Raw genomic sequence first — 19,985 nt, forward strand, 5'->3', positions numbered from 1 at the left:
CTTTTCCATGCCATTTTCTTCTGGGGTTACCTATCCCTCCTATAGCAGCTTTACCCTAATGACTAATGTAAATCTCTGGCTGGGTTTTAAGCCTCAGACATTGTGCTTTCCAACATGGATGTGTCATTCCCTTTTTCTTTGCAGCTGGAAGCAGATAGACCCTGAACAATTAGGAGGCAAGAATACCCACAGGGAAGAGATTATTTACACAAACAGGATCACAATGTGTGTGTGTTTATGTATTTATTACTTATTAAAAAAATACTGCAATCTCTTTTCTTTTCTAATTAAAAGACCCAGTTTGCCCTGCTGCACAATTGCTAAGCAGATTTAAAATGGGGACTTCAGTAGCTATTTTATGGCTAATCAAATGAGTAAATATAATGATCTGCTCCAATTCCCATTCTGATTACACAGTGTAGCTATTTCATTCCCTCAATAAGCTCCTTGCACCCAAAAAGAATAGTTTAACAAGCTTCATAGCAGAATGTTAGGCTCAATTTCTCTAAAGGGTAATAGAGTGGGAGTGTCTGTATAATTAGCTTTGTTGGACTCCCTCCCTCACTGTACAATACACTCTATACAGAGCTTTCACTGTCTCTCCAGGTCTTCATGTTAAAGCAGAAAAATAATGCAGAGCATATTAGAATCACACTGGTTGCACAGAAGAGTTTTGAAAGACAGAAAAAGAGCTGGAGAAGTGCTGGCTAATTCAGCCCAAAAGGACTCAAGCTTTAATTTAGCTTTAGCAATAAAAGCACACATGTTCATGTACATAGCTTATTCATCTCTAATGTATTGAACTCTTAGATGTTTCTGGAAGTTAAGATCTGCCAGACTACTAACACATTGATCAAATCATAGTATAAATCACTAAAGTACACTCAACAATTTCTTCTCTGCATAGAACTTGAAATTAAATTAACAGCATACAATCTATAATGCAAAACATTACCTAACACATTTGGAAGAGTTTGATGCTGAATTCCCTTACAGAAAATAAAAGTGTTTGATACACTGATTTTTCATGGCAAGACAGTTTTTTACATAAGCTGGCAAAACTGTAATATTTTTGTGCTTGCAAAAGAATTTTCAGCTGGAGATTTGAAAATCCTTTCTGAAGGCAGACAGCCAGGTGGGGTATGTTATTATTACCACCTCTATTTTACAGATGGAAAATTTAATGCTAGAAAAATTAAAAATCTTACTGAAAATAAAGGGACGTGTCAGAGATCTGTGAGGAAAGGGAGAACAGCAGATCCCATCTTGCTCCAAAGTGCTGTGGCTGCATCAGATCTCTCAAATCAGACATTCTACATCTCTCCTCTCACTTTGTATTTGCAAGCAAGGTGCCCATGGATACCATCTTTGGAAACTATCACACAAAAAGTTTGGCAAAAAGGTCAAAATCCACACAAATTGTTTAATCCTGCAATAATTGGGGAAAAAAAAACCCAAAAAACCCAAGCAAATAAAACCACCAAAACAAACCAGAAAAAAAGTAGGGCACTATGGAAGTTACTCTGAAAGTCCCACAGCCGAATCACGGACTTTACCCCTAATAAGTAAAATCCACAGTTAAGCCATTGTTTCAGAGTAAGTCAACAGCAAATAAAAAAATAACACTGGTCCAAAAGCCACTTCCACTTTTTTTTTTTTTTGGCATATAAGCTTACCAGTTCACAGTTACATAGCAATACCTGATCAGAAACAAATGGATACTGCACCTACATTTTTCACATTCCTCTGAAATAACCAAGTATCCCTGGAGCCTTGAGCCTTGAAAAGAGACAGCTAAGACTCAGACTGGTACAAACAGGAGGAATGATTGTTCTGTCACTTTCAGTGCTAGAAAGAAGCAACAGGAAACCACCCTAGTGGGAGGCAAAGGGAAAATATCTGGAACAAGGTGGGTCTGCCCCACCTCCGTTGAACTTCTTTGCTATAGGATGTTTTAAATTCCAGAAAATTACATGAGCTCATAAAGCAATTGAATGAGCTGATGGAGGAAAAATCCCTGACTGAATATTAAGGAAGACATAATTTAAATCAAGCCAGTTCTCTGTGAACAGCAAATTCTAAGATAAAGGGAAATAATGTGGGGCGGTGTAGATAAGAATTTGCACAACTCTTGTCTCCTTTCTTTGGTATTTATGGGGAAGAACACGGAGCTGGAGTGACCACTCATCTGACACAGGGTGGGCAAGATCAGTTCTTAAATCCAGGCCTATATACTCTGACATATGAGAGCAAGATACTGAAAAGCAAAGGTTTAAAATTCCAGTTTCTCATGCAGGCAGGTTATTTTTCTAAAAACCAGACTTTTGCTACTTCTGTCTTAAAAAGGCACCAACAGGTGACCAACACTATAATGATATGAGTCAGGACCAAATGCATTTGAGCAAACACACTCCAGATTCAACTCCCTCCAAGCTCAGCTGCAGACAACAAATCCTACAACAAGAGCATTTATCTGAGTCCAGGATACCAAAATGCTTTCATCAAATGAGCCAAGCCAGAGATGAAGCTGAGTCACAACAGCCAGCATTTGAGACACTCAAGAAAACTTGATAGTAAATAAGACACTAAAACTTCCCCAGAGGACAGGCTTCCAACACTGATATTGCAGTGTCTTCTGCATACAAGTGCAATTAATGGAGTCAAAAGCATGTGATAGAGCCAGTGCTGGACGCACTGGTACATCCCCACACAATGCATCTCCAAAGGAGGTGACGGTTCTGGGCACTTACCTTAGTACTGTCTCCCTTCTACTGTTCTATACTTGTGTGCAGGAAAAACTCCCAGCTGTTGGACACAACATCCCACTTGCAAAGCCAGTTCAAGCATCTTTGCAGAATAAGAAGATCACCTTCATGTTTCCTTGAGTTGCTGGCTTACAGCTCCTCAGAGGTGTAAGAGCAGAATGAGGGACCTGGTTTGGATGCATAGGGACTTCTTAAACTGTTCAGGCAAAGAACAGCTTAAAAATGGAGAACAGTACCTTGGTGCTGTTGACTCTGGCAACTTAGCCACACAGAAAGGTGAAAAAGCTGCACAAGCTTGCAAGGCTGTGCTCCAAGTAAGACTCGGGAAAAGATACTTTTTCCCAACCCAGCCATGCTGCTGTGACAGAAGAGTGGAGAGAATAAAACCCCAGTGGTCCAGATGCAAATACTAAAGGTCACAAATAGAACATCACCTACACATCCTCACTGTACCAGGTGCTGGACATTCACCCAAACACTGCAAACTGAGCAGGTGGGCAAAGAAATGGGGGTTTTCCTTGTTTAACAGAGGAGCTGCACAGAGGCAGCCAAGGCTCAGCCAAGGTTACACAGCAGAAGGTAGAAGTCTGGAAGTCTCAGGAACACAACACAGAACTGAGAACAACTTACCTTCTCCTCAGGTTCAGGGTGAGACTTGGTTAAAAGAAAGTCCAGGTTAGTGATAAATGCTTCAGACTGAGCACTGCTTTCCTCCCCACTCTTCCAGTGTAGCCTGACTATCGTAAGTTAAAGGAAACAATTATAAAGCTGATGCAAATCAGTCCAACCTGACTTTTCTTATAGTCAAAGCCCCAAATTCCTGCCTGGCAAAACTCTGACAAATGTATCTGAGAACCCTGCAGGGTGCAGCAAGGAAAGCCCCTTCAGGACTCAAGCTGCTATTTTACATCAAGAGACATTTTTAGCCTGTAATTTTATCTCTTCTATCTCTCCCCATTGCTTGAAATTAAAATAAACATGGACCAGGGCCTAGGATTTTATCTGTCACATATTGCTATCATTAAACACACTTGAAACGAGTGGGTTTAGTTCAAATAAAACTGTCTCTTCCCTCTCCCTTTCTCAGCTCAACAAACATAAAATAGGAAACTGCACTCCAATATATTCAAGAAGCAACACACGTTACATCATGAGTAGATGATCCATCTGGCAGGCTGACATGGTAATAAGTTTGCTTAATTGTCAGGTCAGGCATATTATAGACCCAGTCTGTCAGTCCTTTTATTACAGCTCTGTCTGTACTGGGGAATTTCAACCTCCTCACACTCCGTATGTGTAGACGTGGAATGCGTCCATATGGTACGAGGACATATGCATGGACACATATATGAAGTGTCACTCAGAACAAGGAGATTAAATTAAGAAAGGAAATGCTGAAGTCAAATAGCTCTTAGCAGCTGTATACATTTCAGTCTGGAATAATCACCCAAAGAAAGCAATGAGATATTTACATTTAATTTATTTGAAACTGGGCAGGGGAAAGCACTGATTATAGGGGATAATCCAGCACTGCCTCATAAGGAAAACAGCCAGAGATCCTCAGATGTTCCCTCCATTTATACCTTTTTAACCGATCAGCCCATCATTTTGGTTTTGGCTCCACGCAGCTCCAATCATGCAGACAGTCTCCTGAGATTGTCCATATGTCCTCCTGAGAAATCACTCAGTACATTCAGCAAATGATTGAATTCATCAAATGGATGCTTTGCCTTTAGAAAGTCCACAAAACAAAACAAAAGCCACCTTTTTCCTCCTTTGTCATTGTGCCTTACCTCACCTCCTTCGCTCCATTAATAAGCTCAATTCTGAAACAATTTTATTCACAGGAAGGCTTTAAGGTGTTCTAAAATACAATTAGTAGGAAGGATGCCAAGTATAAATAGTATTTTCTAGACCTGCCAGCATTTGTGATTTTACATGAGCACGCACACATATGTTCAATATCCAAACAGCAGGTGTTCCCCAAAGTTTTATTGCCATTAGTTAGAAATGACCACATTACTCAAAAACGTCAAAGCCAAGTCTTGTCAAAGGCAAGTCTTGCCAGAAAGTCTGATGATTTCCAGTACTAAACAGTCTTGCTTAGGGGTGCTGGCTCTGGCTCTGCCAGATATCTCCAAAACCTAACAGTGATCAACATTTACCCCAAAGAACCACTTAACAATTCATCCTCTATGTGGTATCTCCACAGCTTTTCTCAGGAAGCAGAGAGTGCTGTCTCGAGCACGGTAGCAGCTGTCACTGGGGCCTCATAAAACACTGTGAGCTTCGTGGTAACTCTTTCTTGCACATTGGACATGAGCTGCTGAACCAGATTTCAGTCAAAATCTTTCCAGAAAAAGATTATTTATAATTAAAAACAATATCTGTACTATCTCCCTGCTGAACTACGCAGTGCTCAAAAAAAATCCAGCTGAACAACTGTTTTTCTACCACTTTTTAGGACCCTAAAAGGGTCTTAGCCGCACAGATATTCCATGTAAAGCACAGTTGATCTTTCTGCAAACCAGCACAGTAATCGAACCCAACATCTTCTCTTCCCCTCTTGATAATCACAGCTTGAAGCTGCACGTGCATCCTGGCTTTCTGCTGGATGGAAAGAGAACTGTGCCTCCCATCTTTCTTGAATTCTCCTTGGATCACAAATTAATGGTTTTGGAAGACAGCATCGAAATTGCCTGAGGCCCCAGGATGACTGGAGTGATTGCTGATACACTAGATGGCAATTCTTCATGGTTCTGAGCTGCCTGGGACAGGAATGGGCTCTCATTGACATCTTACAAATCACTCCAGAGGGGGCAACGTACTCAGCCTCTTGTCAACCCAGAGAGAAACAACAGTGCCACTTACGGCAAGACAGCGACGTCTCTGCCCTGGCTGATGCTGGCAATCAGGTGAGATGATTGCAACAATCCTGCCCGTGAGGCAAACAATGCCATGCAGACTGCAGAACCTGCCCTTGCTCTTACTGTACTTATGCACACGAAACTACTTCCTTCCAAGTGAAGAATTCATTGTAAGACTCAAAATATTTTGTTTGGGCAGGGAGGAATCAGTATCAGACTGCAAGCATTGGCAGAAGTATTTATAACTGCTTCAAAAATTCCTTTTTCTGGCCAGGTCCCTTTTTTTTGTTTAGTTTTCTTTCTTAAATCTGTGGGGGAAGACAGCAATACCCATTGGACAAACACATTATTGATTTCCCATAGAAACAGCAGTTAGAATGTTCACTTTCAGCAGGGAAGCAGCATGTTAGTTTTAGCTTACTGTAATTTTTTTTTTCATTTCATCCTCTTTTACATACTCGTAGAAGTTTCCTATTCACTACTGAAACACCATATGGTGATAATATATGCTAACACAGGCACAGTGACACAGTCCACAAGCCTGCTATTGAGCAAAAGTTGACAACATAAGGCTCAGAGAATTCGAAGTGCTTCCAAGCCACAATAAGTACGTCACCTAATTGCATTTGACTGTGATGCAAAGAAGTCTGAGTCAAGGAAGGAACTTCCTTACAATGAAACTGTAACAGCCTGGAGTAATTTACAGTTACTTGAAGAGCTAGAGCAAGGATCTATCAATTCATGACTTTCAGATACAGGCTAGATGTGGGCTGGGGTTTTTTTTAGCCTAGGCAGCTTTAATATACAGAAAGAGACAATGCATTTCAGCATCACAGTCATCTTTCAAAAGGTTCCAGACAGGAAGGCCAAAGGCAATCAATACGAGAAAATATAGACACTGCTTCTCAAACTATTCACAGATGCCTCTGCCTCTTACTTTAATGAACTAGGTTTTGAACTAGAACATCTTGGAACAATCCTGAGATACATTCAGGCTACAAATGGATCAGGTTTATTTACACATTGGTGACAAAGTCTGATGTAGAAACTACAGGGCCAGGTCTCACTTTTCTGTGCAGCTCTAGGTCCTTCCAGGTGGCCCTACCTGAAATGAGGCTGTGAATAGACCTGCTCTGCCTTTGGAACAACCAGCAAGGGCTCCAGGGAGAGGTCCTCCCTCCCTGGCAGGGCAGACCCACGGAAAAACAGACCACAGAGAATAGGACAGACCAGTAAGTGACAACACCTATCCCAGAATGTCCCTGATGTCTGTCCAAGGTCCTGTTTTACAATGAGCGGCAAGGTCCCTCTGTGCCTCAGTTCTCCATGTGCAGAACAACAGAACCAAACTTCTCCCACCCCAGGGCACAACAAGGCTAAACACATGGAAAGTTGCAAGCACTCCTGCAAACAGGCAGCAATAAGTAACAAGGACAAATACACAAAGGCCATATTTTAAATGCCAGGGCTTCCCAGTGTGTTCAAGCCTTCACCTTTCAAATTGTGTTTAGAAACTACCACTACAGAAGGCAGCTGCCCTCTGCTTCTAAAGAGAACAATTCCACAGAAACACCCATCAACAGGATCTATACCTGCCCTGCAATGGTCTCTGGATAGATTCCAAGCAATTTGAAGACACAATAAGGTAATGCCCTCCTTGCTGTGAGTGTGATACACGAATCACGAAGTCATCACTCCCATTTTGGTGGAAATGGCCTGGGGAATACACCCAGCAGAGTCCACAGTGGGAGCAAAGTCCCAAGTGATGTATTGCCATGCAGGTGTTTCTACAAGTTGCTGTGCTGTTCCCTTGGCGCTGAACTATTTCCTTTTCCTAGCAGGGAGGGAAACGCAGCTGGTTCCTCCTGTGCACAGAAGAGAAAAACACAACACAAAAGGAACAGAAGCCATAGAGAGCAGAGCAAAGGAAGCCTGATTTCCTATGGACTTGTGTCCTGCGTCTTGAGCAGACTCTGACCCTTCCTGTTCTCATCTGTTACCTCTCCTGACTGCACCCCCATTTCCCTTCTCCCCCTAGTATTAGCATTGGCATTTGTCTGTGTGTGTCAGCCAAACAATCCATGTTCCAGGTCAGAGATCCTGGTTACAGCACAGTCTGGAAGAGCAAAAGTTCAAGTTGCCTGCAGGACACGCAGCAGGCTTGGAGCTCGCTGTGCACGTGTGCAGTGGGGCCGCCCATGCGCCAGGCAAGGACAGCCAGCACCTCCCTGCAGCTCTCCAAGACAGGGATCTGAGGGATCTCTCCTCCCCAGCCAAAGAGTTCTGCACACAGATACCCCTCCCACAGACCCACTTAAAAGTGGTCACAGAAATCAAACCATATGTGGGCAGCAGCCAACTGCTGGACACCAATGGGTGCTGGGTAGGAAGATTTAATCAACAGTGCTTTCATTTCAGAGCACTCCAGTTAGTTCCTTGGCAGGCACTGGGCAGAAGAGTGGCTGCCACATGTGGGGAAATCAACCCCACACCTGAGACCTATTTAAATCTTCCTGATGGGGGTGTTCTCACATGCTCTGCCCATCTGTTCCCACGGGGTATGAGATGAAGACAAATCCATGACAGGGTGCCCATGGTGTGGCCTCAGCTCCTCTAGTGACTCAGGCACAAATCAAGTCATCTGATCTCCCAGTGCCTAGGTCCCCTGCCCATGAGACAGCCAGTGTACTTCCCCATTTCACAGGGCTGCTGTCCTGGTGGTGAATCTGATGCCGCTGAAGCACTCAGATGCTTGTATCAACCCATGCAAGAACGTGAGCAGAGGCTGTGTCCCAACAAAACACAGGTTCCTGCCCCAGAGGCAGCTGCTCTTTGCTGGCTGGACACACGGACAGCTTGTGAAGTGCGCCGCAGCCCTTTGAGGAGAGTGCCAAACCACAGTGAGTGCCAAAATGCAAGGATGGGGAAATGATGACAGGCTTCCTGAGATGATGACTTACAGTGGCTGGATCCCATTGTGGGGAAAAAGATAGAAAACAAAACATAACAATAGGTAGAAGGCCTTGAAAAGCTTTAGAGAATAAGAGCCCTGCTCTCTACCACACAGAGCAAAACAATCACAAATGCAGAATGAGAAAAAGACCAAATTATGAAGTACTATTTGCTTTTTATCACTGTTCCCAAAGTAAATGTTTATCTTTATCCATATACAAATTTGAGATGCCTGCACAGATTTTAAAGTCCAATATATCCAACACTAGTCGTAATCTAAAGCTTTAGCCAAACACGTAGGCAGAAAATCAAAATGGATGCAGAAAAAGAGAACAGGAAAAACAGAAAAGAAGACCTTACTGATATTTCTGTGAACTTGATTATATATCAGAAAGAGAAACAGCAGGAGTAGTGCTGATTTATTTTCACTCTGATGATAGTACAAGAGGAAGAAATAATACCCTGCAAAGGTCACTCTTATCCTGTTCATCTGTGACAGGCTGATAATCCGGGATCTCAGAAAACTTTCTTTAAAAATCTTCACGGACATGCTCTTATCAAAAGGATTAAGGTTTAATACATACCAGCAGATGCAACCGATTCAGGCATCTGCTAATCAGAGCAGCATCAGTTGCCGCACGCACCGGCTGGAGCTGATGACTGCAGGAAGGTTTCCCTTCTTATAGAGAAAGACCAAATCCAAACCTACATTAAATCATCTCTTGGCTACGCCTCCCAACTCACAAGTTCATGGCTGAGCATCCCCGTTCTGTGCATGCTCCTGCCTGCAGACATGTCAGGGATGGCAGGACAGGTGTGCTGATCACAGCCAGCACATCCACAGTTGTCCTCCCAGAAAGCTCCAAGCCTGGGACCACCTCAAACGTCACCCACGTGGGGTGGGAATGTCACTCTGCCTTTGGAGAGGGGAACCACAGGAGGAAGGGTTACTGGATGAAGATGATTTGCATTTTGAGTGCTGGGAGGAACCTACTGAAATTACTCCGATGCTTCCTTTACTACTTTCAGTAACCCACCCGGATTTTCCAGACAGCACAAAACCAGTGTGCCTCAGCCAGAAGCAGGAGCACACCTCTCAGAGGTGACCCCATCCTCAGAACAGTCCATGCAATTCCTAATGTCCATGACAATGGCAAAAGTGTCACAGCCCACTGAGAACAGTCACAGCCATGCAGTGAGTCTGCACAAGCCATCTGATACTGCTCCAAGGCCAGCTTGGTCACATCACTGTGAGCCACTGTCATCCCTCTGCGTCCACATGAGCCATCCAAGTCAACAAAATAGCACCACTCACAGTCTTCAGGAAAAGCAGTGTGTAGCACAAAAGCTCTGGAGTAGCTGAATGGTCCTACTAAAAGGTCATCAACCCTTTAGGATGGACAGCGGAGGCTTCTCAGTTTCAGCAAATGAGTTTATTTCCAATGAGTCCCTTTGTCCTACAACAAAGAGATTCAAATGCCTACAAAGCCCAAAATGCACAGACCTCAAGAGAACAAATACAAAGAGCCCTTTGCAACTGGGAAAGCACTGCCTGGCTACCGTGCTGTGCTGCTGGGCACTGAAGACTCTTTGGCAAAGCCGCGCAGATGCCCAGCACTTAGATGTGCTCAGACCAGCAGAATTAGGCCAGGAAACTTTTATTTACCTCAAATATCATATCTGAAGATGGCAGAAGCTAAGCCATCCATTTTAGCCCAAAGTGAACCATATCCCCCTGAGTCCTGTAACTGAGGAAACATAAAACCCTCTGTCACATAAATGCTCCAGGAGGGAGGAATTCATTCTGAACCGACTAAATCAATCTCAATCTGCTTGTACCCCTAAATTTTCTCTCTTAAAAGAAATAAATACATTTCTGACAACAACTGGAGTCCTGTAACATACCCTGTGGACTGCACTTTCAAAATCCTTTTGGTGTGAACCAACCTAAGCAGCCAGGCTCAGGCAAGTACCAGGAACAATGAAACCAACTCTGAGCCTGGTCTAGCAAAATTGCACAGACTGTTACGAGTTCAGATTCAGTGATCTGTTTTTCACAGAGCCTCACAGCCCAAACCAGGAACAATCATAAGGATCTTTCTCAAAGCTGGGGGAATGTGCTTCCCCTTGCTGGGTTGGAAGTTTAATCATGGTTGGAGACACAACTCTGCATAAACCAAGATAAAGCACCTGAACTCTCAGCTGTGCATTCCTGACACAGCTATAAATGGGGCACTACAATTAGAAATTCACAGGGAAGTGACCTCCTAGGAATCTTTAGCACTCAATATTTTGCCTTATTTTGTTTTGTCTTCAGCACTCAACATTTTGCCTTGGCTTGTCACTGTACAGCTGAAACTGTTCAGTCCTGTCCCATCACTCTGCAAGAAAATAGGTCCATTGCCTTTTCTCTGCTTTTATTATCCCCAAACGGTTATCAAAAGAAGTGACAGGATAACCACCAGCACTGTCAAACATTTAAATCCCTTTTAAATTCCAGTCATTACAAGACATTATTTCCCAGTATGCTTGAAACTTAATGAAAATATATCACTGATTTTTTAATTTAATTTTCTTTACATTTTTATTGTGCTGTAGCTCACATTGAGAATGCATCTCTTTTCCTTCAAAATAATGCTCACATTGGCTTTAAGTGTTGGGGGCAATGACACAGAGGCAGGGACACACGCGTGAATCCTGAGATATCTTGCCTAACTCTGCCTTCACGTTCCCCACCTGTTTGCACAACCACATCACCCAATGGCCTTCAACCCAGACCAAGGTTCCACATTGCTACGTGCCATACACATGGGGAGTAAGAGGCAAATCACATTGAAGAAGTTGTCAAGCTACAAGGACAGAAGAGATTTTGAGAGGAAGGAGAGGGGGAACAGTACATTCAAGGTCATTTAGCAGAGCAGTGCTTGCTGGGAATGAAACAGGTCTCCAGAGTGCCAGCCCAGTTCCCTCTGGATGAAGCTGCCTCTGAGAGCTGTACACAAGTAGATTTCATCTTGACCATGGTGCACGGGTCAAACAAGATTTTTTGCTATTTAAGTACTTCACTTTAAATATTGGCCACAGAGTATTTGCTTTTAGAAAAACCTTAAATAACATCAGACCAGGTACATCTTATTACCTGGTACACCTCCCACAAAGTGCCATTTTGCCAAACAGACATTCTGTTGGAAATTCAGGATAAAACTGAAGAGTTTCAGAAGGTAGGTGTCCAATTCCAGACAAAGCAATCATCATTCAATACATAATTCACAGCAGGGACAAAAAATCCTGAGCTTGCGTGTGCTGCTATTTCCAGTATTTCATTTTCACAGTCTCTGCTGGAAGCCCCTTCTCCAGAGTAACAAAGTTTTCTTGTTTTTAAAAAATGCAAACATTTGTTTTATGGGCTAAAATTTGGCATGTTTGGTTTGGGGTGGGTTTTTTTGGTTAAAGTTTTGTTGCACTGATCTCTTATGCAAGGATCTAAGCAAGGATTAAGAACAGGTAAAAACTGGGGAAAATACCCTTTATTAGAGGAGTCAGATGACCACAGCATTCACTAGGCCTCTACTTACGGGGTTCACACAATTTATGACTTGCCCCTGCACCCATCCATGGAAATTATGCACCTAATATCTTGTCTTTTACTAATGCCTCCTTTTACTAATGAAAGATACAGTGGGTTCTCTGCCTCTGAACTTTCCAATGAGTTACTGCAATTTAGAAGGTGTGATATGTACACAGAAGCACATTGCAGCTACACAAGAGGTGCTCTGTACTTTACTCATCACACTAGTACTTCCCAACTGCACCAAACAGGAGGAAAATATTAATTAGCTTTTTTTCATAATGCATCTGCAGTTCTTCCAACAACACCAGAGGCAAGTTAAACCTCGTATGCCACTGCAGTCATGGCAATTTTAAGATCACATTGGTCATCTTGTCCATTTCAATTTACTGTACCGGAGGGGTAGAACTGGTCATGCTGGTGAAGGTCATGCAGATCCTTTCTAAAACATCAGTTCTAGCTGAATTCCTTAAATACAGTCTCTCCTACAGCACCTCCCATGATAGAAAACATCCTTAGATGCTGCTCTGCTGAGACTAAAGATGATGATTTAGTCTTGTAATTTTCTGTGCTTTTAGGTATGTGCAATCTTGAAAGGAAAAAAACTTGCATTTAATCACTTCTGACTGCTTCTATGATTCACAGAGACTTTTGCTTGCAAGACATGGACTCAGACCAGATCACCTTTGCTTTCCTACTCAGTTGTCTAGAATTAGGCAGGACCAAGAGGTACCAGGAGGGCACTGCAGAACACAGGTGTCCAAACTCTCTCCCTGCCTTCTATTAATGGTGGTCAGTTTCAGCTCATGGCAGTGTCCCTGTCACCTGCCCCACACACAAAAAAAAATTACCAGAGTGACAGCCAGGTAAGCAATGCAGGGGTGGTGCAGAGATTCACTTTCACCAGTGTCCTCAACAGCATAGGCTAAAGGATGTCGATGCTGGCCCACCCTTTCTGAGAAACATTACATCCCTGTGTAATGTGTGCAGTGTGTGTCTTTGCAATCTTGAACACATACCAAAAGGATCAAAAGAGCTCCCCTTTGTGTGAATTTATGCCAATGGGCAGCGTATGTTAAATAAACTGCTTGTCATTACCCTGCTATCACTCCTGCTCCAGTGAGAGAGGACTGTGTTACGATTTATCTTATGCTGCTTTAAAACTGTCTTGAAGATAATATAAAAAAGAAATGCAACAATAAAATTTCTCTTATTCCAGAATAGGAGTATCCCCAAGGGCAAGGTATTCCTATAAAATTATTATAATGCTTTAACTGCGTAAGCACAACTGAAAACACCCTCTCTCAAAAACAAGTCGCTGCTCTTTTTTCCTATCTGCAGCTATTATCCTGATAAATTTGGGAAGGTCAGCTAAGGTGTAATCCAATAAACGTGCTGATGTTCTGAGTAAGTACCTTACAGTTTGCAGCCTAATCTATTATCCTACTATAAGACCATCAAATGACTCACCAGTTTTAATACTTAGTACAGATCAAACAAAGGAAAATATCAAAGCCTTACGTTCTAGTTCCACCTTTCAAGGACTTGTTTGAGTACTCTTTAATTATAGCAGATGATACACCCGACTCTGGCATTTTCTTTCTCTAACAGCTCTAGTTAGAAGTTGCTGTAGTAGTACTTTTCACAGGACATCATTACCAAGAGATGCTGAAAAGTCAGATAGACTGAACAAATCAAGTTGGGACTGATCCTAGAGATGAAGTTCAGTTTCTTCTGCCCACTAGATCACACAGTGTGTGGTGCCCCTGGGAGCCCCACCAGCCAGGTGCTCCTGGGTGCAGGTGACAAGTCTGCGGAGCCCCCACCTGAGTTGTGGCAGAAAGTCATGGGAACAAGCACGTGCATGAATGGGAATGAGCACATCATCTTGGAGGGTGATGAACTTCAGAAGTCAGATCAAGTCCCAAACTTAGGTTATGACTTCAAATCCTCCAGAAACTCAAATACACCTGCATTTGAATGTTGTGATTTTTACATTTTTTCTTTTAATGGTAAGGGCGTAAAACAGAAGTGAAAAAACCACCTATTCACAGAACCCCATATCCCAAAGGAAGAAGCATCAGGAAACAGCAGCACTGTCAGCAAACTGCAGATGCTCCATGAAATGGGTACAGAAGTTACACATCCTCACAAAGATGTCAGAGCTGACTGCGTGCGTTGCCAACAAAAATGGGGAGCACAAATCTCTTTCACTCAACCGTAGCAGAGTTTTGAGTCTATAAAGCATTCCCTAGTAACAGTGGGCACTGGCGTGTGTTTTGCCTGTGCAAACAAATTGAACATGGGTTATTCACCAAGTGCCTCAGCAGAACTTGTCTCATTGATCGCAACAAGAAAAAGGGAAAAGGGCTGAATTTGATCTGGTTTACATTGTTGGCCTTTTTGACTGACTAAACCAAACTGGACTGTTTTTCAAGGACAAGTCTGTAAGCTTATGCAATAACTGTGCACATGCTACTAAAACGAAAGACGAGTTTATAGGGAGGTCCCTGTAGAAAGGATGGAAATCCAGAGCCTCTGTGTGCAGGGGGACATTTTCAAAAGAGCACAAATCTGATTTGGCTCTGCTTTTGTTCTGTTTGCAGACTTGAACAAGACCAAATCTAAAGAGACTCTGATCACTATTTTAGTTCTGCTCCAAAAGTATCACTTCTCAGTTACTTAAAGGAAATGGAGCAATGAAAACAACCAAAAAAGACAAACCAAAGAGAAGGTTTGTATGGATAGTGGGTGTGCACCCATCACTCACCTATCCCTTTGATACTTTTGACTTTTGGAGCTTTACTAAGAGAAATACAGCATACATATAGCTGTATACAGCCTACAGACCCACACACATGTAAGAAATGAGACCAGTCATGAGACTAGGAAGGAAAGACAAGGCACAAACATATCTAGGATGATTTTATGAGATCTCAAAAATTGCCCTTTTAAAAGTGCCACCGGGGTGTCACCACTTCCTCTGATAAACAGATGACATCTCACTAGAACTTAAATAGCTTCACTCAAGCACTACCTAGATGAGTGACAAAAATTAGCCAAGTCGCTGTCACCCCTGCAGTCCTCGTCTAGACACAGCAGAGAAGTGCGAATTCCAGTCTGCCTTGCTGGGCTACAGCCACCCTGACAGCTGAGCTCTGATCCAAGCCACTTCATGAGATGCGGATATCTGGATCCTTCTGGCAGCGCGACAGACAAAAGTTAACAGAACAGAAAAACAACAAGAAAATAAAAGCACAAAAGTACTTGTGAAGCGAGAAGGTTTTAATTCACAAGTCATTGTCAGTTGAAAGTTGAGGCAAATGAAAATGCCATTTTTTGCAAGTATTTTTCTAACAATCTCTGTGGCAATCTGACAATCAGGATCAGAGGCCCTTTGCTCAGAGGTGCGGCAGCTTTTGAGCCGGTGCCCCCTCGGAGCAGCTGCACCCTTCTCCCCATTGACAGCCACATCTGGATGCCATCAGGAGGATCTGGCAGGCCTTCTCACAACAAATACCAAGCACTTAGCAAATTGACTCCAGAAGTCGATGCTGGCCCCTTTCCCACTCGGTGTTTACGCAACATGCCACTAACCTGTTGAGTCCGAGGTTTGTATGGAGAGCTGCTCTCTAGGTCAGCCAGGATGCTGGTCAGAGAGTCGATTTCTGCGTCTAAACTGGACCGCCTCTCCTCAAGTGTCTTGCCACCAGGATTCACCTTAAAGGAGAAGGAAAAGTTCCAGTTATTCCAATCACTTGGCTTGGCACACGGTTTCCTACTGTCCTCACAGAGCTGCACCCATGCCCAGCAATAACTCTCGGGTTGCAAGGACAAACATGCTGAAATCCTACAGCTCCCTCCAGAACTAACAGTAAGCCTCCATCTCACAGGAATTTATGCTGCTTTGGGGTTTTTCTTCACGTATTTTCCAAGGGTCCTATTGTGCAAAACTGACTTGGAGGATTAGCAATTCAGCAATCCGCTGCCAAGCTGAAGAGGCACAGCAATCCCCACAACGTAAGACGGAGAAGAGGTGTTATAGAAGGATACCTGTCTGAAAAGACAAAGCTGGGGACAGGCTTGGAACACCTGGATCCTAAGAGCATCTCTTCTGCCATGTTCTCATCTCAGGCAAAGCACAAACAGAACAGAGTTACAAGCCACAGTAGCCAGTGACTGGCCACATGCACCTATTCTTATTTTAAACCAATTCTCGGCAGGTGTACCTGTCTGATTCAACATTTCTTCAAAAGATCCATCTGAAAAATGAGTTCCGTCAAGGAGGAGTGAAAAAGTTCAATCCATTTCTAGCAGACTAAAGGTGAAGGGTGTGATTTGAAACAAGCAGTCACAAAATAACATAAGTAAGGTCCTAGTGAAAAGGCTTTTATGCAGGAGACCAGAGCAAATGCCAACATGCAGCCAAGGATCCTAGTTCATTTTGCTTTCGTTCTGCTTTCAAAACAGCCCAGTCCCATTTGTACCTGGGCTGGCAGGGACTCTCACTTGGAAGGGAAGAGATGTGAATTTTCACCACTACGACCACCACCTACCTCAAAAAGTAAAACCAAGAACTCAGAACCACAGCAGAGCATGTGACCCCAAGCCACTGTTTAAGGGGAGTACTGCAATCCCTGCTAGAATAAGCATTTTCAGTGGACTCATTCATGTGCTTTGTTTTTGATAAATCCACCTAGTCCAAAACCTCTGGGAAGGACCTCTGTGCTACACAGCCCAACCCAACAGCTGGACCTCTCAACAGGGCACAGAGTCAGGTAAAGACTGGGAAACATTCTCCTCAATGTTTTCAGTGCTTTGGGAATTAGGAAGGTCCACTAGGAATGGGAAATTTAAGAAAACCAGCTGAGGATCCCTGCCATGGACAAAGTAGGTGCCAGGGCCTGGCCCCACTGAGCCAGGCCACCACCAGGGCATGCACAGAAACCAAAGGTCTTGAGTCAAGTGAAATATTACACTGAAAGTCTTTTCTCAACCTGAGTTATTTTTCTTCTCTTCTTCCATGTCTTACTTATCTATAAATCCCCTGGACAGGACAGAGCCTCTCTGCACACGTGCAACTACAGAGTTCTGTGCAGAAGAGCTCATTCAGAGCTTGACAATGTCAATAGTAAAAATACTAAACAATTACCTAACAGCTCACCTAATTTCAACGGCAAAAGTTGTTCAGACCATACCAGCACCTTCCCACAGACAATCCAGCACTGTTTGCCTTCACTCTCACCAAGGGACTTCAATTTTCCATGCCAAAAATTTGCCTTTACCTTTCGCTCACTGGCTGTTCCAAATAGTTTTTATTTAAATTTCATTTTAGGAGCAGTCAATCATTACCTGTTTCAAAGAACTCCCCAGTCATCAATCTGACACGTAAATGGCAAGTTGGTCAAAGAGAAACAGGCTACGCAAAACAGGCAGTCTCTGATCTGCCAAACTTATACGTGCTGAGGCATCCATTAGCTCCTAATGATTATTAAATCTTATTGGATTACAATATATTTGGCTTGACTAATAAGAAAATGGAAGCTCCATTGTGGCTTATGCAAGAACACACCATTTAAAAGGCTGAGAATCAGGTTAGAAAATACTTACAAACTCAACTCTTCTTGCCTATTTTTATTATAAAGCCAAAGTCTTTCCGTCCAAACCATTATTCAAAGAAATAAATATTTTTCACAGGAATTAGCCCAGACCATTATTCCTGGCTAACTGCAGGCACCTGTTTTTTTTAAATCAGCAAAAGTACAACTTCTTTTCCACTTCATGGCTCTTGTTTGGTTTTTCTCCATCTTCCAGTTGTTGGCCTGCCACAGGCTTCTCAGACAGAAAATCTGTGATTGCTCCACTCTAGAGAATTTTGAAGCTAAGCAGCCAAAAGTCAGCCTGGAAAGGAGAGGGGAGATGCAAAGGGCATCCAAGGCCCCAACATGTGAGGTGATAAATCAAGCCAATGGCAGACCCAGGAATAACACTGGAGTGCGCACAGGACCTGCTTGGTACCCTGACCCTGGAGAGAAGGGATGGCGGCAGATGAGAAGATCAGCCAATTTCATTTCTGCTTCTTAGCATTTCTGGGCCATATTATTCCCAGGTTCTCATGCCCCAGAACAATTATGCAATAGCTGACTAGCAAATGCTGCAGAACAAGTTATAAGGTTGTAAAAGTTAAATGTCCTTAGGAAACCTAGAAAAATAAAATAAAACAGCATAGAAGCATCTCTATTGATTTTGGGTTCTGATTTATTTATTCAATTAAAACATAATCAACATAGATTAAAAGCCCAACTCTACAAATGCAGGAACATAATGCAGTGCAACAGTGCCAGTGAATGACACTACTGATGTGTGTCAGGGCCTGCTGGGACAGAAGTGGATTTTAAAGACATTTAAGAAATGGTAATCCTCACAAAGATAGGCTTCTGGTTGCTTCTTCTTCCCCATCCCCACAAATCTCAAATTTTCTCTCTCCCCACAGTGTTCTATATTCAACTGAAGGATTTGCTGCGTGGGCAAACTGGAGCATTTGCAACACCAACTTCAGCAAGAGAGGGTTAAGTTATTCCTCTTCCCATGCTTTTTGTCATGACGTTGCTATAAAAGTTTTATGATACTGTTCTGGAACAAACCCCGAGCGCCAGGTCCCAAGGCACAACAGGTTCACACAGACACGGCTCTGCTCCGAGGAGCCCGGGCTGGTTCAGCTCAGAGCCCCACAGACACAAACACCGGAACCAGAGGGAACTGCTAATTCTATTTCTGTCTGGATTTATGGCATTGTTGCAGACATGTCGCTTGTGCGCCCCCTCTTCCAGCCAGCAGAATATGGAAAAATGGGTTTAAAAAGAAAAAGGATGCTATCTTTGGCTCAGCCAACGTGAGTTCAACAAAAAGCAAACGTAAGCCAACCCAGTCCAACAAATTACTCATGCCAGAGACTATCCTCTCACGTGAACTTCTGCAACGCCTACACTCCTATCCCCCTGGCTCAGTCTCTGCTCTGAGTCAAAAGAGAGAAAAACAGCAGAGAGCTTCACTGTTTGGCTTGTTTGTCTGCCCCTGAATTCCTGGTGTGCAGCTCAGAGCAGCTCTGATGGTAATCCACTCCCGAGCCCCATCAACCCACTCTGCTCTGATGAAAATTTGCTTTACTTCTGCTAATCCTACAACCCAACAGCAGTCAGTGCCACAGGTTGCCCCACACCACTCCAAGGAGCATTCATTATGAACATGCAGCGCAGAGGTCAACACACGGTCTCAAATTTTGCCTCACTGTGCTAAAAGGGTTGTAAGACTATTCACTGAGCTAAAAGACATGGAAAGCACAATGATTTCCCTAGATGTCATGTCTTCCTACAACCCTAGATCACCTACTCTTATAATATTTTGCAGCTTTCAGCAGAGGAACAAGAACGTCTCTTGTTTAACCAAGCCAGCTCCTTGCAGTGGGCTCAAAGAGAAGAATCTGGCTCCCAGATGTCCTTCCTAGCTTCTGCTCCAAATTCCTTCCCCTACCCAGGCCCAGCTGCCTCTCTTTTATTCTGTTTTCCCCTCCCTCCATGCCCTGTTTGCTATCTTGCAGGGCTGTAGCTCAGGCCAGGCATAAGACCCTGGGATGAGAGATGCAATGTCGGCTGCCAGGTTGGCCTCTGAGCCAAATGCTGGTGCCAGGTGGTGTTGCTGTGTTGGGGAAATGTGGAGAATGGCTTTGCAGCAGCAACCTGCTGACATGGGTGGCAGGCTACAAGTAACTCCAGAGGCCCAGTGTATATTTTCTACCAACACAAGGCAATGGCCAAACTCCTGAATACTTTGGGA

General features: G+C 43.4%; 1 protein-coding gene across 8 annotated transcripts in view; it reads right to left on the bottom strand.

The window, feature by feature from the left end:
- The window catches only part of LPP (LIM domain containing preferred translocation partner in lipoma), a 335,034-nt gene that overhangs the window by 150,322 nt on the left and 164,727 nt on the right, over positions 1–19,985 (bottom strand). For all 8 annotated transcript variants that reach the window (XM_066193362.1, XM_066193366.1, XM_066193367.1 and 5 more), the window contains one exon: positions 15,750–15,872. In XM_066193362.1, the coding sequence (XP_066049459.1) occupies positions 15,750–15,872 (123 nt within the window). The remainder of the gene's footprint in view (positions 1–15,749; positions 15,873–19,985) is intronic.

This window comes from Chamaea fasciata, unplaced genomic scaffold (assembly GCF_029207755.1).
Source record: "Chamaea fasciata isolate MVZ Bird 193981 ecotype frontalis unplaced genomic scaffold, bChaFas1.0.hap1 SCAF_11, whole genome shotgun sequence".
In the NCBI taxonomy this organism is placed as follows: Eukaryota; Metazoa; Chordata; class Aves; order Passeriformes; family Sylviidae; genus Chamaea; species Chamaea fasciata.